The sequence below is a fragment of the Oryctolagus cuniculus genome, chromosome 1 (assembly GCF_051225735.1).
Source record: "Oryctolagus cuniculus isolate XC-2025 breed Fujian yellow rabbit chromosome 1, ASM5122573v1, whole genome shotgun sequence".
NCBI classification, from domain to species: domain Eukaryota; kingdom Metazoa; phylum Chordata; class Mammalia; order Lagomorpha; family Leporidae; genus Oryctolagus; species Oryctolagus cuniculus.
Window position 1 is genome coordinate 93661493 of NC_142867.1, and position 26865 is coordinate 93688357.

A 26865-nucleotide genomic window follows, 5' to 3' on the forward strand; every position below is an offset into this window, starting at 1 on the left:
TTTGTAAAGCAAAGTAAATTTATTTTTAACAATTACCCTTAATTATTAAAATAAATTTAAATTTTAACAATTACCAAAGAACTTATTTCTTTAGCCCAAAATCTGTTGTTAAACTACCCCTTGAGTGTTATATAGGTTCCAAGTACTTCCTGTAGAAAATAAAATAAATTTTAACAGTTTACACAGAAGACTATAATAGAAAACACCTCTTAAGCATATCTTACCAATAGCAAAGAGTGGAAATTGTTAATTATTATATTTAGTATGATGCCTTACATAAAGTGGTATGGTACTCAGTTTTGTTGAAGTTTGTGTAAATGTAGCATTTGAAAAGTGTAATTTATCAGTTTAATTTTATTGTAGTTTATAATCTGTAAGCAGATTCATCTATTAAAGTCTATAAATACTATAGTAAAATAATATTCTGAAATTGTTACAGAACAGCCAACCAAGAGCCAGTTCATCTCCTGATGTTGGATCCAGATTACAAAGAAAATTCTGATGCAGTATAATAGTAATTATTTAATGAAATCATTATTTTTTAGAATTTCCTGTATATGTGTTATATATCTCTGCATTTATTAATGATTTAAAATACTATAGCCATAAGATAAATCATAATATGGGTAATGGGAATAAATTGACTAGTTTACATTTATGCATTGCTTTTATATGATAGTTGTTCTGTTTTTATTGATAATATATTTTTAATGAACAGAAACATTTCATTGTTTCCAACAAGCATGCTCCTGGATATAAATTAATTCTGTTTTAAAAGCAGATATTTTGTTAATCAAATTATGTGTTAGCTGTAGTTGCAAAGCTTTGTTTTCTGAAATTCCTAATAAATTCTATTAATTTTTACAGTGATATAAAAAGTTAATGATTATAACAATCTACCTAAATAGTAAAGCTATTTATTCAAGATGTTTGCAGTATCTCTGTGCTTGGGAGATATTACCAAGGGTTCTTGTTATCAACTCTGCTTGTTCAAAAATTAATGTTAACACTTTATCCAGGGGTGGTTAGTCTATTAAACTCTGACCTCACTAGCAAAACTCACAGGGGACTGATAGCAAAAGTAAAAAATAAACTGCAATCCCAGCTGAATTACTTGAATTGCCTGATCATAATTTCTTTTCCTTATAGGAATGTCTACCTAGGAACCCAGATTTATGTGAGATGCTTGCTTTTTAAATTATGGAAGCAAAGGCAAAAGTTGTATGATCTCAGTTTTTTTTTTTTTTTTTCACAGAATTGTGAGTCTCATGCATTCTTTTATTTTCCCTCAACTATTTATACTTCAGACATTCATCTGGACTGTTTTCAGGCTGAATTTTTTACTATGGAATGTTGCAGGGGTGGGGATTCTTTTTTCTTACACGGGCCATTTGGATATTTGTTATATCATTTTCAGGCCATACGAAATTATCAACTTAAAAATTAGCCTACTATAGATCTACTGGATTTCAAGTGTCACTTGTGGTTGCCTTGGCAGGCCCAGACCAGATGATTTGGAGGATCTAATATGGACTGCAGGCAGGACCTTCCCCACCCTTGAAAGTGAATGAAATGGCCAGTGTAAAAACCTACCATATCAATCCAATCTTAAAAGTTTTGGGAGTTTCCCCTCCAGCTATTGGAGAAAATTTGTATTTCTCAACGCCTCATATAAGGTTCTTTATATTCTGAGTCCTCCCTGTTTATCTAGTGTCATGTTTACCAACTTCCCACCATACCAGTTTTTCCAATATGCCAAATTACTTGTACTTCCCCAAGAGAAGCCTGTACATGCACCATACCCTTAGATTGTACTGATTCTCCCCACACGTACATACTTTCATCTACCCGGTAAAATTTTATTCATTCTTTTAAATCCTATTCGGTACAAACCTTCTATTTGTTCCTAATAACCCTCTCTACTACCTCCTCTAAGTAAATTATGTCTTTTGTCTTTTGTACCTTGTACTATATATACACACACACACACACACACACACACACACACATATGTGTGTGCGTGTATCTTCTTCTAGACCAAAAGCTTCTGGAAGGTACACACTGCCATTCATATTTCTATGTGTTAGGAATTAAAATAGAGTACATGGTAGCAAATAAAAAATAATGAATAAAGGAAAAAATATTCAGCTATTTAATTTATCAAACCCTTGCTATATTCTAGGTACCACCCTATGTGTTAGTAGATAGGAGATAAATCATTTGCCATCATGGAGCTCATATTTTAGTGGGAATACAGTTTTTTCAATTTTTTAAATTTATTTGAAAGGCAGAGTTACAGAGAGAAAGGGAAAGACAGAGAAATCCTCCATGCACTGGTTAACTCCCCAAATGGCTATAACTGCCAGGGCTGGGACAGACTAAAAGCAAGAGCCAGGGGCTTCTGGGTCTCCCATGTGGGTGTATGGGACACTTGGGCCAACTTCCACTGCTTTCCCAGGTACATTAGCAGGGAGCTGGATCCGAAGTGGAACAGCCAGGACTCGAACCGATGTTCACATAGAGTACTGGCATCACAGGCAGCGGCTTTACTGGCTACACCACAGTGCCAGCCCCCCAGGAATATAGCTTTAAATATATATTTAAAACATACTGCCAGGTGGTTATAAGTGTACTAAGTGAAAACTGGAACATGGCAGGAGGGTAGAGTGTGATAGGAGCACTATTTTAGATGGAGAGATGAAGCACCAGAGAAAGTCTCTGAGCGGTGATTTTTTTTAACTTTTTTATTTTATTTTTGACAGGCAAAGTTAGAGAGAGAGAGAGAGAGAAAGAAAGGTCTTCCTTCCATTGGTTCACCCCCCAAATGGCCGCTACGGCCGGCGTGCTGTCCCGATCCGAGGCCAGGAGCCAGGTGCTTCTCCTGGTCTCCCATGTGGGTGCAGGGCCCAAGGACTTGGGCCATCCTCCACTGCACTCCCAGGCCACAGCAGAGAGCTGGACTGGAAGAGGAGCAACCAGGACAGAATCTGGTGCCCCAACCAGGACTAGAAGCCAGGGTACCAGCGCCACAGGCGGAGGATTAGTCTAGTGAGCCGCGGCACCGGCCTGAGAAGTGATATTTGCACAGAGATCTGAGTGAGGTAAGAGTTAACTTTTGTGGTAGTGGGAGAATAGCATTCTACTTAGAGGGAATAAGTGTGAAGGATCCAGTACAGCAGCATACTCAATTCTTTTAAAAGGGATACTGTGGTGCCCAAAGAATGTACCTAACGGGGAGGGAGGAGGTGGCTTGTATTTAAGGTTGGGAACTCATTAAAAAGCTTTTGTAATCATCTAAGTTAGAAGTCATTGTTTGAACCAGGTTAATAATGGTAGTGGTAATAAGAAGTGGACAGATACAGAATATGTTTGAAATCCTTCCTTTTTGATGGATAAGATGTTAAATATATAAAGGAGGAGGAATCAAGGATGATTCCAAAAAGATTTTCTGGCTTGGGTAATTGTGTAAATGATAAAACCACTTTCTGAGATGGAATATACAAGGAGAGAAGCAAGTGGGTATTAAAAATCAATTCTTGCCAGCGCCACGGCTCACTAAGCTAATCCTCTGCCTGTAGCGCCAGTACCCCAGCTTCTAGTCCCGGTTGGGGTGCCGGTTCTGTCCTGGTTGCTTCTCTTCCAGTCCAGCTCTCTACTGTGGCCTGGGAGGGCAGTGGAGGGTGGCCCAAGTGCTTGGGCCCTGCAGCCACATGGGAGACCAGGAGAAGCACCTGGCTTCTGGCCTTGGATCAGCGCAGCGCGCCGGCTGCAGCGCGCCAGCCGTAGGGGCCATTTGGGGGTGAACCAATGGAAAGGAAGACCTTTCTCTCTGTATCTCTCTCTCTCTCTCACTCTCTAACTCTGCCTGTCAAAAAAAGAAAGAAAGAGAGAAAGAGAGAAAGAAAAGAAAAGAAAAGAAGAAAAGAAAAGAAAAGAAAGAAAATCAATTCTTTTGATTTGTTTTTAGCTATATACATGGTGATATTGAATAGGCAGTTAGAGAAACAAGTCTGGAATTCAGGGATGAGGTGGTAGCTAAACATATAATTTGGGGAATGTTGGTATATAGATGATATTTATAGCCATGAAATTGGATGTGATGTAGAATTCTGAAGAGCAAAGCATGAAATTGTAACTGAGTCAGTTAGATGTTGACTGAGAACTTTCTAGTGGATTTGACTGTAGAAAAAAAGTTTCAGTGAGATATTGGGCAAAAAAACCTGTTTGTAAGGGATTCAAGAGACAACAGAAAAGAGATTACCATAGGAAATTACTGGTAACATAGTAATAAGAGTAAAAGTCAGACAAAATTAAAATAGAATAATGATCACTCCAATTGTCCACATCCTCCTTCCTGAAACTTGTAAATATGTTGTCATACATAGCAAAATGAACTTTGCAGATACAACTAAGTTAAAGATCTTGAGATGCAGATGTTTTCCTGAGTTATCCAAATGAGCCCAGTATAAACATAAGTGTCCCTATAGGTGAAAGAAAAATGCAACAGAGTCATTTTCAGGGTCAGAGAGTTGGAGATGCCACACTACTGGCGTTGAAGGTAGAGGAAGGAAACCAAGAAATATGTGTGGCCTGTAGAACGAGAAAAGGCAAGGAAACAGATTGTCCCCTAGAACTTACAGAAGTAAGACAGCTACCAATACCTTGATTTTAGCCCAGTGAAACCCATTTCTGGCTATCACCTTCAAAACTGTAAGATAATAAATTTGTGTTGTTTTTGCCACCAAATTTTTGGTAATTTGTTATAGCATCAATAAGAAGCTAATACACTGGGCAGGAATTTGACACAATGGTTGGATGCTACATATGATGCCCACACCCCATGTCAGAGTGCCTGGGTTTGAGTCCCAGCTCTGCTTCCAATTCCAGCTTCCTGCTGATGCATACCCTGGGAGGCAGCAGTGATGACTCAAGTATTTCAGTCCCTGCTATCCACATGGGAGACCCTAATTGAGTTCTGGGCTCCTGACTTTAGCCTGGCGTATTTCTGGCTGTCATAGACCAGTGGATGGAATCAATCAATCAATCTCTCTCTCTCTCTCTCTCTCTCCCTTTCAAATAAAATGCAAACAAAAATTTTCAGAAAAGAAACTGAAACACTAACAACATATTTACATGTTGTGGAGATTAACACTTGCACATTTTTGGAGGGCCATTATTCTGTCCACAAAAGCCATAATTTATCCTCTTAGTCCCTCAAATGCACATCTATCCCACATGCAAAATACACTCACCCTCTTCAAAGGTTCCCAAAGGTCTCGTCCTATTAGATCATCAACCCAAATTCAAAAATCTCATGTAAATACAAACAGATCAGAAACTCTAAATCTAAATCTAAATGAGATATGGATGAGCATTTTACTATAGGCAGCAAGAAGAAAGCAAGCAGTACCATTCAACATCTTGCATATCCCAGACTAAATATCCAATTTCATCATTTTTTTTCTACTTTCCGTGTAACTACATAACACAATTCCACTGTTTTCTGCCACTTTATAACAAGGATCCCCTTTAAGTTTCCATTAACATGTTCCTCATTTTCTTCTGAATACTGGCACTAACTTTAAAATCCATATTTCTACCAACAACCTGTTCCTGATGACTTAAGCCTTCTCCAAAATGATACATCTTTGCTTTACCAGGCTCTTTACTCCTCTTTATTCACTGCAGAGTAATTAACATTCATATTTCTACTAAGTCTGTTCAATGTAGATTTTTCTTGGCAATTCCTCAATTCTTCCAGCCTTTGCCCACTGCCCAATGTTAAAGCCACTTGCACATTCTTAGGTATGTATTACAGCAGTACCCCATTTCCAGTACAAAATCTGTGTTAGTTTCCTATTGCTGCTATAACAAACAACCACAAACTGAATTGCTTTTATAAAAATACACAAATTTCATCTTACGGTTCTACAAATATGACACTAGCCTTGCTACAAAAAATCAAAGTATAAGTGGGGCTATGCTCTTTTCTGGAAGCTCTAAGAGAGAATCTGTTTCTTAGCCCTTTTTTTAAGATTTATTTATTTATTTGAAAGGCAGAGTTACAGAGTCAGAGACAGAGACAGAGAGAGGTCTTCAATCCACTGGTTCATTCTCCAAATGACCACAACAGCTGGAGCTGGGCCTAGCCAAAGCCAGGAGCCTGGAGTTTCTTCCAGGTCTCCCACGTGGGTGCTGGGGCCCAATGACTTGGACCATCCTCTACTGCTTTCCCAGGCCATAGCAGAGAACTGGATTAGAAGTGGAGCAGCCAGGACTTGAACTGGCACCCAGGGATGCCCACACTGTAGGCAGCATCTTTTACCTGCTAAACCACAGTACTGGCTCCTCTTAGCCTTTTCTAATTTCTAGAGGTCACCTGTGTTCCATGGCTCAAATTTCCATTCCTTGCCTTCCAAGCCAGCAATAATAGGTCCAAGTCTTTCACTACATTTTCTGCCTCTCTTTTCCACTTTTGAGGACCCTTATGATTACACTGGGTCTCTCTGGATACTCCTGTGTATCTAGCCTAGGGGCAGTTGACTAGCAAACTTAATCTTATTGACAAATTTAATTCACCTTTGCATGTAACCTAACCTAGTCACAGGTTCTGGGATTAGGAAGTGGACACTTGGGGGAATTGGGGTAGAATGGGACAGGGGAGGGCCTTATTTTGTCTACTACAGGTATATAGAGTCCAAGGAAGACTTGAGTGACACAGACTACTAGTTGTCCTCTAGTATTCAGTCTCCCCCTTTTTCCTTAGTAATAAAATCTGCTTTATGGGCACCTAATCACAAAACAGTGAGGTATTTTTTTTCACAAGTGAAAACAATGTTACCCAGTCTTTCTTGCAGCTAAAAATGGTCATATTTAGAACCATTCCCTTAAGGAAAGGGGGAAAGCTTTCCGTTTCCCCTTCTACTCCTTCCTTCTTCATTCTTCTAGAATGTAGACTTAAGGTATATCATGGTGTTACCCAGACATGTCTCATATCCAGGGTTGATGGGGAAGCAAGCTAGAAGAAAGCCAGGCCCTCGATGACTTAAAACAGACTCACTCTACCTGCTAAGAACTTTTATGTAAACAAAAAATTGACTTTGGTTTAAGCCACTGATATTTTTAATCTCTGTTGAAACAACTGAATTTGGACCCAAGCTAACACGTTTTTTAAGGTTGGAAATACTATAAAGTATAGTATAAAGTATAAAGCTATACTTACCTTCAGAAGCAGATGAATTCCTCACCCAAAATTTAGTTCAAATGTAGACTGATGATACCACACACTAGACCAAGAGGATATGAAGTTTTATTATTATGTAATTGAGGCCTCCAGGACCACAGATCAGGCCTCCCTAGAACTTCAGAAATGGCTTGAAAAAGAATAAGGAAAGGAGACTGGTTTGGGGTTTTATTGCAATTAGAGGATAGCATCCATCTAAGGGTTCCCATCTACAAACTGAGAATTGAATCTACAGGTTTAAATCTCCAACTAAAACCATAAGAAAAAGCACATAAGTTTTTTTTAAAAGATTTATTTATTTATTTATTTGAAAGAATTACACAGAGAGAGAAGGAGAGGGAGAGAGGGAGAGATCTTCCATTCTGCTGGTTCACTCCCCAATTGGCCGCAATGGCTGGAGCTGCACCTGTCAGAAGCCAGGAGCCAGGAGCTTATTCCCAGTCTCCCACACAGGTGCAGGGGCCCAAGCACTTGCGCCATCTTCTAATGTTTTCCCAGGCCATAGCAGAGAGCTGGATTGGATGTGGAGCAGCCGGGACTCGAACCAGTGTCCATATGCGATGCCGGCACTGCAGGCAGCAGCTTTACCTGCTATGCCACAGGGCCAACCCTACATGGGATTTCTCATCAGCAGGCCCACATATGGGGCAGAGGGAATAAAGGAGGAATGAGCCTTGAAAGTTGTCATCCATTAAACATCAAAAACTTGGATTGGACCCTGTATAACACATAGTATATTTTTATGCAGTTAAGAATAATTCAAAAGATAAAATCATATTCATAGAAGCAAAGTCTTTGGGTCCATAATGTGAATTAGGCTTCAGTGCAAGGGGAGAGGTTCGCCTTACATAGGAGCACTGTGAAGGGAAGAGATAAATAGAAATACAGAATCAAGTAAATGTGGAAATGTAGCAGTAGTAGACTTTATTTTCTGTTAAATAATAAGCAAAGTCTTCAACTGAGTAAAGAGAGGGATGAAGAGCTTAGAAATTGGAGAGAAGATGTGAAATATTTATCTCACAGAGCTGAAGAATGAATTGTAATAAAAGGGTATCTCAAAAGTTTTAGAAATTTCATACTATCTTTCAATTCCATTTTTCTATGAATTTTTTGAAGTACCCTCTTGGAGAAACTTGAGGCATTTGGTTATAATTTTAACGAGTTGTGCTTTGCCTATTTATTGTCAATTCATCTAGAATAGTGATTGGATTTGACCAAGGTTGAGTTTTTACCAAGTGTCTCAACCTAGGTTTCCCAAAAGTCATCTGAGGCAAAGGAATGAAGCTACAAGAGATACAAGGCAGGCAAGGGGAAAAGCCAAAGGAGAATAAGATAATTGAGGCCAAAAACTGAGTCATTGAGATAGTGAGTGGATTGTTTATATGGATGTTGAAATCACTGAAAATGATAGTAAGTATATTAGTGACAATAAAATAAGCCAGTTGCTAAAATAGTTTATTATGGGGAGTTTCTTGGATGAAGTCTGATAATTAACTAGAGTAGTTAGAAATTGTTAGGAGTTGGAATATTCTCATGGCATGTATTTCAAAAGGGATGGAGCTTTTAAAAGAGATGAAAAATGGTCTAGGATAGCACCTCACAAATTTTAGTGTACTTACATATCACCTAAGGATCTTGGTAGATAGATTTTTCCAGTTCAGTAGGTCTAGGGTGGGATGCAGGTAATACCAATACTTCTGGCCCATGGTCCACACTTCGAAAAACAAGGGTCTAGGTTAGAACAAAGATTTGCTGCATGCTGGGATCACATGGGAGCTTTGAAAAATTAAGATGTCTGGGTCATTCCTGGGTACAACTCAGACATTTGGGACATTTGCCAAAGAATTCTAATTCTCATGCAAGGTTGGAGAACACTGTTCTAGAAGCATCTATGAGAACTACCCTTTTTGGTCACTCACCTTTCTAAATCCAGTAGTTCACAGGTAAGAGGATCAAAAATCTAGTCTGCCCTCAAGAGAAATGCCAATGGCACTGTCAGTCCAGGTACCATCTCCCACTTATCATACTGGAAATACATTGACAAATTCTTCTCCTTTGGACATTCTTTTTCTGGATTTCTCTTAGGTACCAGTCTATCAATAAAATAGCACTACTACATAAACAATTAACTATTAGTTCTAGTCAAGTTTATTAGATTTATGAAATACTTTCATACCTCAGGAACAAATTTGTTGTGCTTCTCATTTTCAGTGTATAAATGTCCGTGTCATTCCTTCTTTCACTTATTAAATAATAAATACTGTCAGGGCCAGCATCACAGTGCTCAGGTTAAGCCACCACTTGCAAGGTCAGTGTCCCAAGGCCAGTTTGAGTCCCCGTTGTTCTGCCTGATCCAGCTCCCTACTAGCACCTGGGAAAGCAGCAGAGGATGGCCCAAGTGCTTGGGCTACTGCCACCCACATGGGAGACCTGTATGGAGTTCTAGACTCCTGGTTTCAGCCTGGCCCAGCCCCAGCTGTTGCAGCCATTTTGAGGAATGAACCAATGGATGGAAGATCTCTTTCTCATTCTGTTTCTCCCTCTCTATCTTTTTTACTCTGCCTTTCAAATAAATAAATAAATCTTTTTATAAAATGTTAAATACTGCATATGTGCCAAAAGCTTTATTATATTCTGAGAATACTCCATGAGTATAAAATAGCCATCTTTGCTTAGTCTGGGATCTACATTTCCACAATACAGTTAAGACTGTGAAAGTGAGCAGAAGCCATTATCCTCAGAAGTCCCTTGTGGTCAGTCCCAGTGATGGCAAAGAGGTGCCAAGCAGCTCCTGGCTTGTTCTTACTCTTCCCCACTCTACCACATCTTCCTAACTGTGGGCCCTAATGAACAAAAGCAGACCCAAGCCTACCGCCAGAATCCAGGCTAGGTAATGGATATATAGGACCTCTCTGTATCATTATGATAATTCTGTAAGACTAAAATTATTTCAAAACAAAAAGTAAAAATTTCTCAAAATATTTAAAATCTTGTTGCACCATATGTCCCAATTTTTGGTTCAGAAGAAATGTCACTATAATTATATAAAATATTGAAACATACATTCTTTTTAAAGCATTAAGAATGTGTATATATATACACACACACACACACACACACACACATATATACTTTGTGGATTATACAAAGCAATATCCTTCCCACAGGAATCAGTACTTTAAACAGTCTATTTCAAAACTGCATTCCAAGCTCAATATAATGACACTAATATAATGACACTACAGAAGAAAATCTCACTCTTGCTAAAATAGGAAAGAACCTCAAGGTGCTTGATAGCACAGCAGTATCTCCCACTGCATCTGGGGAAGCTGCAAAGGTAAAAGCTCTCTGGATGGGGAAACACTGTGAAAGACTTTTTGAGGTCCATTTTTGTCCTCACTTGTCCACAGCACTCTGACCCATGCCAGGAGAGGCTTCACTAATAGATTCTCATTGTCACCAGCCCCCTTTTATTTCTATCATGTGTTTTATCAATATGACAAAAATACTCTTCTGTAACTGCCACAGTAAAGGGGAAAAACATTAAGTTCAGGTTATTTGATATAGATATAGATATAGATATAGATATAGATATAGATATAGATATAGATATAGATATATGCCAAGGAAAAAATGCTTATGTCTTGCAGTAAAGACCTTTATCCTGTAATAGCAGCTAATATTTATTGAAAGTTTACAATTTGCCATGTCTTGTGAAAAATTGTTTATATGCAGAATTTCATCTAATCGGCCTAGCAACCCAATGAGGTAAGTAGTATTGTTGTGTCCATATTTCAAATGAGGGAACAAAGATGTAGCAAGGTTGAGTACTGTGCCCAAGATCATAAAGCTAAGAAAATACAAATCCAGGAAAAAAAATCAAAGTCTATCTGACTCTAAAGCTGACTTGACCCTTATAATGTACTTAGGTCTCTACACTGTAGAATTTTCTAGATAATTATGAGTTTGGAAATACAAGGTTTAGAAGAAGGTAAAAATATTTTTAAATAAATTTTTTGTGAACATACCTAAAGGAATATATATAACGAAAACTTTCATAGCAGATATATAACCACTTGGATGGAAAATTGTTTTATTTGCTATCTGAGTACTTAGGACATGTTGAAACTTGACTCTAAATCCTTTACACTTTTGTAAACCACACTTTAAGGTAGTAGATACCCTGTCTTCTAAATACCAAATGTGTCAGGGTCATTACCTTATGGAAATGTAGTAGACAAAACCACTTTACCTAGTTGGCTGAGTAAATAATGCAAAGTAAGGATAGGATGGAAAAACAAAGGTTATTTAGTGTTAGATGTTGTACTTTAAGGTGACTATCATCCTCCAGGGTGACATGAGAGGAATATTTGGGCACCTAAATTATCCTCCAGAATACCATTTCCCTTATATTTAGTGAAGTCTAACTTTCCTTCACTATCAGCAAGTCAAAACTGTCTTCTGCTTGCTATGGCAGTTAGATAGCTGATTTATAGTGCTATAAACAAAATGAGAGGGTAGACTGCTCAACAGACTGCATAGGAAATTACCTCATTACAGCATCTGTTCATAGCACTCTTATTTGCTCACTTACTAGGTAGGTATTTTAAGCACTGCCTATGTGCCAGACACTGTACCATAGCTAGAGAAACAAAAATGAGTAACACATACCCTGAGCTCTAGTATAGTCCATTTGTTGGGGAAAAAAGACAAAAATAATCAACTATGACAAGGATGAACTTGGCCCAAAAAAGTGAAGGAGAGAAAGTACATACTTGGACTTAACTCTGGCAGAGAAAACCAGGATGTTGGGGCTTGAGGTATGCAAGTTGGGGTTCACCAGACAGACAGAGACGGAAACAATATTCCAGAAAGAGAACAGCATGTGCAGGCAGTTACAAGTAGGTCAATGTGGCTGCCGTTCAGACTGCAAGTTGGGGAGGGGCAGGATATGAGACTGGAAAGACAAACATTAGCCAAGTGGACACCGATAGTTGCCTTGTTTTAGCACATTTGTTTTAATAATAGCATATGTCTTATCAGTGCATCCCTAACTCAGTGTGTACCATGGAGTAGTCCTCAAATAACAGTAACTAACAGTCCAACAATTTTTTCAAGTATGTTTTTATGTCTACCAGTCTGTTGTATAACTAGGTCACCTCTATCAAGCAGTTGTCTCAGCTTTGAAAACTATGTAATATATTGCCCTCTAGTGGTTATAAGACAATATATGTTTCTATCACAGTGGATGCCTGCAGCTTTTTCAAAAATTTATTTTTCTTTACTTGGAAGGCAGACAGAGATCTTCCATTCACTGGTTCACTTCCCAAATGGCCACAAGAGCCAAGACTGTACCAGGCCAAAGGCGGAAGTCCCAAACTCAGCTTTTACTCTCTTTAATAACAAACTTACCTATGTGATATACTCATATTTTCCATTCTGTTGTATTATTTTTAATTAGTTATTCATTTGAGAGGCAGAGAAACAGAGAATGCTCCCATCCTCTGGGACAGCTGGGGATGGGCCAGAGTTGGGGCCAGACCTAATAACAGGAACTCAATCCATGTCTCCCCCATGGGTTGCAGAAACCCAATTGCTAGAACCATCATCAGTGCCTCACAGGGTCTACTTAAGTAGGAAACTAATGTCAGAAACCAAAGCCAAATATAAAACCCAGGTAATCCGACATAGGGCACAGGCTCTTTACCTGCATTTTGACCACTAGGCTAACTGCCTGTCCAAATTTTATTTTAGAAACAATACTGATAAAAGGCAATTGAATCAGTAGTAGTTTACTACCCACTTGACAGTCAATAGTTTGATAATGCTTTTTTTTATTTTAATATGTTGTTATATGTCACATATACTACAGTTCATGATTTAATTCCTTCTGAAAATATCTATGACCCAACTTTTTTTCAAATAGTAAATTGGTTAAGTTTAATAATACAAATAATGATACAAATAAAATTTCCTGCACACTACTACTAATAATTATATGTACAAAATATGTTAACTTTGCTAACACATATACTCATTTCCCTTATTATTGTAATTCTCTTCTAAAAATCCTTGTTTACATTTATTCCTCATAGTTAAAAGATTATCTCCTTTGATAAAAGCATATTCTAGAGAAGAAAAAATACCTGTAAAGTATGCTTTTACAGATTTCATATGAAGCTGGATTACAGACCCAATAACAAATTTTCTGTACTGAAAGAGCAGTTTGCCTGCCACAAAAGCATCTTCCTGGGGCCAGTGTTGTGGTGCAGCAGATCAAGCCAACGCCACTTGCAAGACTGGTGGCCCCTATCAGACTGTTGTTTTGAGTCCTGGCCACTCCACTTCTGATCTAGCTTCCTACTAATGTGCTGGGGAAAGCAGCAGAAGACAAGCCCAAGTGCTTGAACCCCTTTCACCCACATGGGAGACCAAGATGGAGTTCCTGGTTCCTGTGGCCCAACGCTGGCTGTTGTAGCCATTTGGTTAGTGAACCAGTGAATGGAAGATTCATATTCTCTCTCTCTCTCTTTCTCTCCCCACTACCCTGTTCCTCCTTCTGGGCCTATGCTTTTCAAATAAATCTTAAACAAAAAATATGACCATTTCAATGCAATTTTTAAAAAAAATTTCCAGGGTGTTCCTTACCCACAAATATTGCTGAAAGGGACACCTATAACTCCAGAATCAAAATATGAGTAAGCCGGCCAGGCACTGTGGCATAGTGGGCAGCATCCCATATGGGCACCAAATCCCAGCTGTTCCACTTCCGATCCAGCTCTCTGCTGCGGCCTGGGAAAGCAGCAGAAGATGGCCCAAGTCCTTGGGCCCCCGCACCCACATGGGAGACCCAGAAAAAGTTCCTGGTTCCTGACTTCAGATCAGCTCAGCTCCAGCCATTGTGGTCATCTGAGGAGAGAACCAGCGGATGGAAAACCTCTCTCTCTCTCTTTGCCTCTGCCACTCTGTAGATCTCCCTTTCAAATAAACAAATAAATCTTTAAAAAAATGAATAAGCATAAATTTGCTTTATTTCCTCTGATATTCATATATGAATGTCAGTGAAAATAAGCTCTCTAACAACTTACGTTAGTCTAACTTTAGTTCTACTGGTTGGTACTTTTAAAAACAAAGTATGAAAATGATGGTAGAATATTTCTCTACAGAATGGTAAACTAAATATAAAAAAAATACAGTGTTAAAGGGTTTCCTGAATTATCTCTATAACTTCTGGCTCCTGAAATTTGGATCATGACCTAACAATATGTATAAAATATACTTTAAAATATGTACTCTGTTTTTCATATTTACTCTATTTTATTGCATACATAGTAGTTGTAATAATGTAATGTTTTTGTCTAGAGATTTTACTAATCCAAGGTATAAATTCAAAAAGTAAACTTTCCAAAAATATTAAAGAAGTAACATCAACTATGCCAAAGTCCTCCTGTTAAATGTGAAATCTAAGTATTTTTAAATGCCATTAATTAACGCATTAACATCTGTGAAACTAATGTCCATGGAAATAAAACTAATATTTTGCCTTTTTTATTTCTACAGTCCAGCAAAGGAAAAAAACATTTATGGAAAAGAGATTCTTGTAAGTTATATTTGTTGGAAATCAATTTAAAGAAATGTGATTTATTTCTGTATTTACCCACTATAACTTGATTAAGTCCTCCTTAAATCATCTCTGTACTTGGGACTGGGAACTTCAGTAGAGATCAAATACAGTCTCATTAGTCAAGAAATTTATAGTCTACAAGATCTTAAAGGCTGGCAAACAGGCAGTCAATAGCGAATATGTTAAACATTCCAACAGGAGTAAACACAGATTATAATAAAATTATGTAGAATGGGAATCTAATCCAGATTTGGGCTGTGAAGGCAGCGTTCTTGGAAAATGTGACTACTAAACTGAGATCTGAAGAATGGGCCAGACGAGCCAAGATGAAAAAGAAAGGAGTAATTTCATACTTTAGAAATAGTTGTCAAACTCAGCCTGCTTTACCCTTACTTCATAAATCTCCAAATCAAAGAGTACTGAGGAGAGCTTCCAGGCAAAGAAAGCAATTGGAAGCATTTTTACCTCTATTCCTTCCTGAAACTCCACTTACTTGATAAGAATTAAAAGGCAAGAGGGAGACAGCACCAGACTTTGAAGATTAGAAAGCAGGTGATCAACTGATAATTGATGTAGATAAGGGAAACCACGGGGTGGCAGTGGGAGAAACCTAAAACCAGCTCGCCTGTCCTGCAGAGCTACAGAAAGGCTCAATTTGAAAGACAACAGGTAGTCCTGAAAACTGGGGGTAAAGTCAAAGTCTGTGCAGAAATACACCCCAGATCCAAACCCCACACACCTGAGCAACTCCCTTTCTTTGACCAAAGCAACAACATTAAATTTTCAAAGTGAGAATAAAAAAGTTTTTGTAACTTGTTAAAAAAAAAAAAAAAAAAAAAACTGGGGGAGCACCTTGGCTGTTGTAGCATATAAAGACCTGGACTCTTTGCCTCAATGTAGGACAATTCTGAAATAAATGACAGCACACGAACAAGAAACAAAAAAAAATCTAACTTTTTAAAAGAAAATATACTGGCCACCGCCGTAGCTCAATAGGCTAATCCTCCACCTATGGCGCGGGCACCCTGGGTTCTAGTCCCAGTTGGGGCACTGGATTCTGTCCAGGTTGCTCCTCTTCCAGTCCAGCTCTCTGCTGTGGCCCGGGAAGGCAGTGGAGGATGGCCCAAGTCCTTGGACCCTGCACCTGCATGGGAGACCAGGAGAAGCACCTGGCTTCTGGCTTCAGCTCAGTGTGGTGCGCAAGCAGTCATTGGAGGGTGAACCAACAGAAAAAGGAAGACTTCTCTCTCTCTCTCTCTCACTGTCCACTCTGCCTGTCAAAAAAAAAGAAAGAAAGAAAGAAAATATACTACCTATAATAATAACAGAATGTTAAGGACTAAAGATGAATCTTTAAAAAGATACGCAAGAGGTGATGTTGCAACACAGCAGGTTAAGCCACCACTTGGGATGCCCACCTCCTATATCAGGGTGCCTGTTCAAGTCCCAGGAGCTCCTCTTAAATACAGGTCTCTGCTAATAAGCCTGGGAGGCAGCAGATGATGGCTCAAATACTTGGTCCTCTGCCACCCATGTGAGAGACTCAGATGGAGTTCCTGGCTCCAGGCTTTGGCCTGACCTAGCAACAGTCAGGGGTGGGCCAAGCTGAAATCAGGAGCCGGGAACTCCATCAGGGTCTCTGGGGTGGATCCAGGGGCCCAAGAACCTGGGCCATCATGTGCTGCCTTCCCAGGCACATTAGTGGAGAGTTGAGTCAGAAGCAGAGCAGTGGAGGCTTGAACCAGCACCCTGACGTGGGATCCAGTCTTACAGGTGGTGGCTTAACCTGCTGCACCAAAATGCTGGTCCAAATAAATCTTTAAAATATATATATGTACACGACTTTTCTATGTTTAAAATCAAAATAACTATTAAAAATCAATTTTAAGGTTTTTAAAAAGTGATGAGACTTCAACAATCTAATATTAATGTGTGACTATATAAAGAGGTCATAGAAATCAATAAAAGAGGAGCAGGCATTTGGTGCAGTAGTTAGGATGCTGCTTGGTTACATCCCATATAGGAGTGCCTGGTTACAATGCAGCTACTCTGTTTCGGGTACAGTATCCGGCTATTTATGCATCCTGGGAATCAGCAGATAATGGCTCAGGTACTTGGGTTCCTGCCACCCACAGTGGAGGTCTAGATTGAGTTCCTGACTCCTGGCTTTGGCCTGGCTAGCTATTAGAAGATCTCTTTTTCTCTCTCTACTTTTCAAAGAAGTAAAATATATTTAAAAAGAAATAAAGAAAAGACAAATGCCACAATTAAATCAATAGTTGATTCATAAAAGAATTACAAATGTGAATAAGAATATAAAAATATTTGATCTCAGAATCAAATAAATGAAGGTTTGGTGATAGCTGGGGTCTGGGGGCTAGCCTTGCAGTTAAGATGCCCACAGTGGAATACCTGGGTCCAACTCCCAACTGCAACTTCTAACTCTATTTTCCTGCTAACACAGACCCTGAAAGGCAATAGTAATGGCCCAAGTTAGGGGGTTCCTGCCACCTACATGGGAGACCTAGATTGTATTTCTGACTCCTGGCTCTGCTCCCAGCCAAACCCTAGCTATTGAAGGCATTTGGAGAATAAACCAGGGGATAGGAGCTCTCTCCTTTTCTCTCTCTCTTTCTCTTCCCCCCTTCTCTCTTTCTCTTCTCCTCTGTGTGTGTCTGTGTATTGTGTGTATCTTTCTCTTTGTCTCTCTGCCTCTCAACTAAAGGTGAAAAGCATTTTTAATTTTTTTAAATATAAAACTGAGACTATTTGTAGTTATACATCTAAGAAAATTTTAAAAATGTCCACACAAACACTTGTACATTAATGTTCATACTAACATTATTCATAATAACTAATAAGAGGAAATAACTCAAATGTCTATCAACTGATAAACAGATAAATAAAATGTGTTACAACTCAACGATGGAATATTACTCAGCAATAAAAAAGAATGAAATATAGATCCAAGGTGCAACAGGGATGAATTCTGGGAAGATCATAGTAAGTAAAAATAAGGCAGTCATAAGAGACCACATATTACATGATTCCATTGATATGGAATGTCCAGAATAGGCAAATCCACAGAAGCAAAAAATAGGTTAGTGGTTTCCAGGGGTCAGTAAGGGGAAAATAGGGAATGACTAATGGGTATGCAGTTTCTATTTGGGATTATAAAAATATTCTAAAACTAGGTAGTGAGGATGCTTGCACAACTCCATAAATGCATTAAAAGCCACTAAATTTTATACTTTTTAGGAGTAAATTTTATGATATTTAAACTGTATCTTTTTTTTAAGATTTATTTATTTTTTACTTAAGAGAGTTACACAGAGAGAGGAGAGAGAGAGAGAGAGGGCAAGAGAGGTCTTCCATCCGTTGGTTCACTCCACAGATGGCCGCAAGGGCCAGAACTGCGCAGATCCGAAGCCAGGAGCCAGGAGCTTCTTCTGGGTCCCCCACATGAGTGCAGGGGCCCAAGGATTTGAGCCATCTTCCACTGCTATCCCAGGCCATAGCAGAGAGCTAGATTGGAAGAGGAGCAGCCAGGACTAGAACCGGCGCCCACATGGGATGCTGGCGCTTCAGGCCAGGGCATTAACCCACTGTGCCACAGTGCCAGCCCCTTTAAATTGTATCTCAATATAGCCCTTGTGAAAGATAAAACCAGAAAAGACATTAAAAATACTTTAAGAAGAAGTCTAGGGCAGAAGACTATAACCAAATTAAAAGAGACAGAACCAGAAGGAAATCACAATTCCAGCAAATCAATTTCATGGATAAGTAAGTTTAATTAAGTTATAATCAAATTCAGTTAAGTAAAACTATTAAGATCCTTTTAAGGACTAGAGTTTAGAACAGTGTCACAGAATGTGTTTCAGAGAACAAGGACTGTTTATTCCTTGCCTTGAAAAAAAAATATTTTATTTTTAAAAACGACTAAAGCCACAAATTTAGCAAGCAGATACCGTTTTTCTAGGATAATCTAGCTGATCTATACCTACTAATGAAAAATATTCTATTGTCATTTATTTAGATTATTTACAAAATGTGCATACTACCTGGAGAAAGATTTTCAGATAGTTTTTCTCCAAATGGGTTGATCAGGCAAAAGTATCATCAAAGACCCATAGATGCTATCAGAGTATTATAAGAAAAGACTTGGAAAATGTACATGATGAGGAAGCCAAGAAAACCTTTAATCCAAATAAATCATGAGCCAGAAGTTTCTTTTTAAATAGGAGAGAATGAAATCACATCTTCTATGAAACCAATTCAGTTCATTTCCGTTGCGAACCAGCAAGACATTATGGGATTTCATTGATGATGTTAGTTTGTTAATCCTTTTTTGGTTGAATTCATGTATCCGATCCATACAAAATATAATCTCCAAGAAACATCGGCTGTTTACCCTACACAGTACTTTCACTGACATATTCTTCCAAAGTAATTCTTAAATAACTTATGTAACTTTTTTAACATGATATTTTATCTATCTTTTTTGAGATAACATACTTTTAATTTACCTTATAGTCAAAAGCTTAATGGTTCTACTAATTAAACTCTTCAACAAATACAAGTAAAAAGACTGTAGTCCAGCAGGAAAACAAGCAACGCCTATAAACAATAATTGCATGAGAAGATATTCAACCTCACTCATAAAAAGTCATTTTAAAATAATCACAATATCATAAAAACTATAGTAGTATACAGCTTCTATCAATTTCCTTGATAAAGATTTAAAACAAAGTTTGACAAAACTCTGTTTTAAGCAAAATCGATATACATGGGCATTTCTCTCTTTTGTAGCTTTTTTAAATTTTAGCTCCCACATATAAGAAAGAAGTTTATGTAACTTTTATTCTTTTTAAAAGACTTATTTATTTATTTATTTGAAAATCAGAGTTACACAGAGAGAGAAGGAGAGGCAGAGCTAGAGGTCTTCCATCTGCTGGTTCACTCCCAATTTGGCCGTGACAGCCAGAGCTGTGCCAATCCAAAGCCAGGAGCAAGGAGCCAGGAGCTTCCTCTAGGTCTTCCCTTGTGGGTGCAGGGGCCCAAGCACTTGAGCCATCTTCTATTGCTTTCCCAGGCCATAGCAGAGAGCTAGATTGGAAGTGGAACATCCGGGATTCAAACACGTGCCCATATGGGATGCCAGCACTGCAGGTAGCAGCTTTACCCACTATTGCCATAGTGCCAGCCCTGTCATAATTTTAAATTATTTATATAATTTCATCTTTCAACATGGGTACCCAAAGAAATATCAAAGCATACTTTTAAAATTTTAAAGAAAATAGAAACAAAAAAGGAATCACCCAAAGGAATAATATATTCAAACACTGTGTTTCAAATATTTAGACGTCAGGAGTATAACCTTTTAACTCTAATACAGGTGTCTCTTAAGTTTCTTTTTATTGTTATTTATCAGGAAATCTACAATAGTATTAAAAATCTACATCTTAGGGCCACACTCTCATTAAAATAATCTTAAATGTTTCTACTCCAATATACTATTTTAAGAATTTATTATTTTCAAAAAAAATGATGCTTTTAATATCCCACAATCTCCAGAGTACATTTAATTTTAAGATACAATTCATGGCCGGTGCTGTGGCTCAATAGGCTAATCCTCCGCCTGCGGCGCCGGCACACTGGGTTCTAGTCCCAGTCGGCGCTCCAGATTCTGTCCCAGTTGCCCCTCCTCTAGTCCAGCTCTCTGCTATGGCCCAGGAGTGCAGTGGAGGATGGCCCAAGCGCTTGGGCCCTGCACCAGCATGGGAGACCAGGAGAAGCACCTGGCTCCTGCCTTCAGATCAGCACAGTGCGCCGGCCGCAGCAGTCATTGGGGGGTGAACCAACGGTAAAGGAAGACCTTTCTCTCTGTCTCTTTCTCTCACTGTCCACTCTGTCTGTCAAAAAAAAAAAAAAAAAGATACAATTCAAACTTCATCTTAATGGATTTTTTTTTCTAAGATTTATTTATTTGAAAGGCAGAGTTACAGAGAGGGAGATGCAGAGAGAGAAAAAGATCTTCCATCCACTGGTTCACTCTCCAAATGGCCACAACGGCTGGAGCTGGGCCAATCTGAAGCCAGGAGCTAGGAGCTGCTTCTGGGTCTCCCTCACGGATGCAGGAGCCCAAGCACTTGGGCCATCTTCTGCTGCTTTCCCAGGCCATAACAGAGAAGTGGATCAGAAGTGAAACAGCTGGGACTTGAACTGGCACCCATATGGGATGCCACTATGCCACAGTGCCTGCCCCTTAGTGGATTATTTTAATATGAATTTTTTCAGATTAAAACAATCAGATAGTAACTTAATGGGGGCCAGCATTATGGCATAGCAGATAAAGCTGTCGCTTACAACACTGGCATCCCATATCAGAGCTCCAGTTCAAGTCCTAGCTGCTTCACTTCTGATCCAGCTCCCTGTTAAAGATCTGGGTAAAGCAGCAGAAGATAGCCCAAGTATTTAGATGCTATAACCCACATGGAGGACCCAGATGAAGCTCCTGGCTCTTGGCTTCAGCCTGGCCCAACGCTGGCCATCTGGAGAATGAGCCAGCACATGGAAGATGTCATGTTCTTCCTCTCCCTTTCTCTCTGTAAGTCTGACTTTCAAATTAAAACAAAAAAAAATCTTTAGAAAATGATAATAACTCATATGAGTGCTGATTTAACATACATGATTTAACAAAATTTAAATGCTGAATCTCTAGTAAATTTTTATAGAGGATCCACTCTTTGTCCAGCTTTCATAAGATTCTCTAGATAATTTTTCAGAAGTAAACAGTGGTGTGAAGTCATAAGCAGCTTTGGACATGTTACAGTAATGACAGTGAGAACCACAATTGATAGCACTTACCATGTGCTAGGTACTCTGCATGACATCGTAGATGAGAATCCCACTTAGGTCTCCTAAAGCCTTAAAATGTATGTAGAATAGTTATCTTTTATCAGATGAGAACAGTGAAAAATAGGTTAAGAAACCTGCCTAAAGCCACACAGAAAGTGTGGCAAGCTGGAATTTTAAACCAGGCTATCTGAGCCCAAGACACACAGTCTTAACTGCTTAGTGCTACTTCTTAAAATTCAGAAGAAATTTCCTTTGGAATCAAACTGTAACTGTCATTATTATTTTATTCCATAAAAGCCTGGAAATGTGTCTAGACAGTAAACTATACACTTACAACCAAACTGTAATGACTAATGAGCTGACGTAGACACAGAAGGAATCGGTAGCATAAGGATATTTTACTTCTACTTTTGGCAGTGGCCATTGCCTTGAAAAAAAGATTTTCAAACCTATCAAAGCCAAATAATCCTCTTGGCAAGTGGAATATCACCCAGCACTTAAATTTCTAAAACAGAGAGGAGTAGACCGTTCTGCTTAAACTTGGAAAGGAAAAACCACACTCTCCTTCCTCCATCCCCCAAAATAGATGTTGAGACATCTGAAAAAGACTCTGGATTCCAAGAACGCCTGAAAACCACTGAAGTAGACAGAAGAATTGATGAAGGTCCAGTAGATCTAATTTTACAGAAATGATTGGACAAATTTTATGACAGTCTTGTAGATAAAATAGATAAATAGGAGTTGAAAGACAGTACAGTTACATACAATGATAGATCTGTCCATCTAATGGAAGGTTTTTAGTGCTATGTCAGAGGACTTTGTATCAAGTCCTATAGTGTCCACCAGCAAGGCTACCTCTTCTTCTTTTTTTAAAAAAAATGATTTATTTATTTATTTGAAAGAGTTACACAGAGAGAGAAGGAGAGGCAGAGAGAGAGAGAGAGAGAGAGAGAGAGAGAGAGAGAGAGAGAGATCGAGAGATCTTCCATCAGCTGGTTCACTAGCCAGTTAGCCACAACAGCTAGAGATGTGCCGATCCAAAGCCAGGAGCCAGGAGCTCCCTCCAGTTCTCCCACAAGCACTTGGGCCATATTCTACTACTGCCTTCCCAGGCCACAACAGCGAGCTGGATCAGAAGTGGAGCAGCCAGGACTTGAACCGGTGCCCATATGAGATGCCAGCACTGCAAGCAGCAGCTTTACCCGCTATACCACAGTGCCAGCCCTAGGGCCACCTCTTCTAAAGAAGATGGGAGTTTAAAGAGCAACTGAACCAGTATTTGCAATATATTCTAATATTTTTCTTATCCATGTATACATTTTACAATTAATGGGATCATTCTTACACAGTTTATCTTAGCTATTCTTTCTTGCCTAATAAATCAGGAAGCGCCTTCCATATCAATAGTATTTAACAACTGTTCCATTTATTCATAAACAGATCATGAAAATACTAGAACTGGGGCCAGAGTTCTCGTGTAGCTGGTAAAGCCATTGCCAGCAATGCTGGCATCCCATATAGGTGCCAGTTCGCTCTCAGCTGTTCCACTTCCAATCCAGCTGCCTGCTAATGTGCTTGGGAAAGCAGCAGAAGATAGCACAAGTAACTGGGCTCCTGCTTCACACCTGGAAGACCCAGAAGAAGTCCCTGGCTCCTGGCTTCAGCCTGGCCCAGCCTTGGCTGTTGCATCCATTTGGGGGGTGAACCAGCAGATGGTAGTCTATCTTTCTCTCCTTCTCTCTCTCTCTCTCTCTCTCTCTCTGTAACTCTGCCTTTCAAATAAATAAAGAAAATGCTGGGACTGAAAATTGCTACACAAAGAATTATATTAGGGTGCTATGATTGAGTTTCTGAGACTATCTTTAATTGGATGGTCAGAGAAGTCCTCACAGAAGAGGCAATATTTAAGTTCAGATTAAAACAATGAGAACCAGCCATGAGAATATTGACATAAGAGCATTCTAGGGGCCCACAACACTGGCATCCCATAAGGAGTACCAGTTTGAATCCCTGTTGCTCTAATTCTAATCCAGCCCCCTGGTAATGCGCTCAGGAAGGCAGCAGATGATAGCCCAAGTGCTTGGGCCTCTGCCACACATGTAGGAGACCCAGTTGGAGTTCCTAGTCCCTGGTTGCAGCCCAGCCCAGTCCTGGCTACTGCAGCCAGTTAGAGATGAACCAGTGAATAGAGTATCTCTGCCTCTCACTGTCTCTGACATTCTGCCTTTCAAATACATAAATCTTAGAAAAGAGAGAGGGAGAGAATTCCAGATGGATGCAAAGCTAGTGAGTGCAAAGGCTTAGCCACACTCAAAACACCAAGAGCTCAGGATGGCTGAGTACAGTGGGTAACTGAGGTAAGACTGCAAAGACTAAGAAGGCCCCGATTCCCCAACAGAAATAAAATGAGTTTGGGCATCTGTTGCAAGTGAAGGAACACCAGAAGAGATTACTTTACATAAAATTGTATGTGTATGTGTACTTCGCTGGTTATAAATTATATACAACCAAAAAAGCTCCCCAACTTTAATTTGACTCATCCTAATAAATGTATATGGTCATCACCACAGTAATCATCTGGAAGTGTCTTCATTACTCCAGGAAGTTTCTTTCTGCCTCTCTGTGGCCATCCTCTCTCCCCTAACAACCTCTGGTCTACTGTCACTACAACATTTTTCTAGGATGTCATTTCAATGAACTCAGTCGAGGTGGCTATGTAATTTGCAGGCCTGGTAGAAAATTGATTGAAGGTAGAGTCCCTCATCCAAAAATTATTAAGAATGTTAAGGCAGCGAAATCCAAGCATGAAAGAGGGCTCATAGCCTTTCTCAGTGTGAGGCACTAGATGACTACTGCACAGGCTGTCTGCTCATGAAGCCAGCCCTACTCGCGCAATGTAGGTTTATCATGTCTGGCTTCCTTCACTTAGCATGAGGATTCATCCATGCTGTTGTGTGTGCTGTTGTTTGTCCTGCTTTATTGATGAGTAATGTTTCATTGTATGAATGAATGCCCCACAATTGATCTGTCTATGTATGGACATTTACAGTTTCCAGACTGGAGATGTTATAAATAAAACTGTAATGAACATTCAAATACAAATCTTCATATGATGTCTTTTGAAGGGAAGTTTTTAGTTTTGATTAAGTCCAATTTATTTATATTTTTCTCTTGTATTTTACACTCTTTGTGTCTTATCTAAGAAACCTTTACTTAAGGTAACAGATTTTCTCCCATGTTTTCTTTCAAAAATTTCATAATTTTAGCTTTTACATTTAAATCCTTGCTCTATTTTGTAATGCAAAGTGTGATTCAACTTTATTTATTTATTTATTTTGCATGTATATCCACTTGTTCCAGCTCTATTTGTTTAAATAGCTGTCCTAGGGTAGGCAGTTGGCCTGTTGGTTAGGATGCCATTTGGGATATCCATATCCTATATCAGAAGGTCTGGGTTTGAGTCCCAGCTCTACTCCTTATTCCAGCTTCCTTCTAATGTATACCCTGGGAGGCAACAGGAAGTGGCTCAGGTAATTATGTCCCTGCTACCCATGTAAAAGGCCTGAACTGAGTTCCTAACATCCTGGCTTCAGCCAGGCCCAGCCCAGACTATTGCAGGCATTTGGGGTATGAACCAGTGTGTGGGAATGCACTCTCTCTCTCTCTCCTTCCCCCTTCTCAAATAAGTAAATTTTTTTAAGGCCATTCTTTTTCTACTGATTTGCCTGTACACTTAGGCGCAGGTCTGTGATGACCAAAGGACTTCAACAAAAGGAATGACAGGATCCTTTAACAAGATTATGCAGCTCATATGGGGAAATGGATTATAATGAAGCAAAAGAAAAAGATCAGAAGATTATATGCAGGTGAGAAGTGATGGAAGTTTGGACTGTTCTAAAGCAGAGAATGATGAGATCTCAGTGTAGTTTTAATTGGCACTTCCCTAATGGCTAAAGCCTCTGAGCGTTTGTCCCATGTTGGTTTGCTATGTATTTGTCATCTTTGATGAAGGATCTGTTCAAACCCTTTGCTCTTCTCATTCCGCCCCAACCCTTTTTCTTAACATTTATATCAAATACGACTTGACATTCTAAGCAAAGAAGTGACAAGATCTTAGTGTGGTTGTGTAGTTTTAATTGGCATATCCTGAATGTCCAATGATGCTGAGCTTATGAATGTGCTTATTTTTTTATTCATTTTATATCTTTGATGAAGTGCCTATTAAAACTGTGTCCTTTTTTATAACATTTAGTTCTGTGATTTACTTACTGGAGGGTTTTAAGCAGAGGAACAACAAGATCTTGCAACAAGACTGTGCAGCTGTTATAAGGATAATAGGTTATAATGAAGCAAAAGTATGATCAGGTCAGTTGGGAGATTATAGTCCAAGTGAGAAATAATACAGTGGGGGTAGGAAAGATGAAGAGAAATGGACAGGTTTAGAATATGTTCTTGAAGTTGATAAAAGCTGCTAGTAGATTAGATGTGGGAGATGAGGAAAAAACAGGAATGTAGGGTAATTCTTTTTTTTAATATTTATTTATTTGAAAGTCAGAGTTACAGAGAGAGAAAGGGAGACAGAGAGATCTTCCATCTGCTGTTCATTCCCCAGATGGCCACAGTGTCCCCACCCCCACCCCCAAGCCAGGAGCCAGGAGCTTCATCCAGGTCTCCCATGGTGGCAGAGGCCCAAGTACCTGGGTCATCCTCTGCTTCTTTGCCCAGGCCATTAGCAGAGAGCTGAATCAAAAGTGGAGCAGCCAGGACTCAAACTAGTGCCTAGTGTTTATTGTGGATGAAGAACTAATGTGTACCCTGGGAGGGAGTGGTAATGGCACAAACACTTAGGTCCCTGCTACTCATGTAGGAGACCTGGACTGAGTTCTGGCGCCTCAGCTTTGGCCTGGCCCAACCCTGGCTGTTGTGGCATTTGGGGAGTGAACCAGTATCTGTCTCTTTCTTCTCATCAAATAAATATAAAATAAAAAAGCCTCAGTTATTTTTTTTAAAAACTTTATTGGAAAGATTCAATTGCTTAAAATGAAAAAAGTCCCACTTCTCTAGACCAGCTGATCCTACTATGCAAGTTTTGCAATGTATGCAGATCATAAATCAAATTACACAGAGAACAGACCTGAGA

The 26865-nt window shown here is 39.2% G+C and overlaps 1 protein-coding gene across 8 annotated transcripts in view; it reads left to right on the forward strand.

Annotated features, from left to right (window-relative positions):
• CEP126 (centrosomal protein 126) overlaps positions 1-26865 on the forward strand; it is a 147980-nt gene that overhangs the window by 108656 nt on the left and 12459 nt on the right. For 4 of the 8 annotated variants that reach the window (XR_016233983.1, XR_016233980.1, XR_016233989.1 and 1 more), the window contains 3 exons: positions 440-514; positions 14804-14843; positions 25463-25591. Coding sequence is in view for 1 of the 8 variants with exons in the window: in XM_051849916.3 (XP_051705876.2) it covers positions 440-502 (63 nt within the window). In the remaining 7 variants the exon portion in view is untranslated. The other 4 variants (XR_016233982.1, XR_016233981.1, XM_070077346.2 and 1 more) reach the window with 2 other exon arrangements.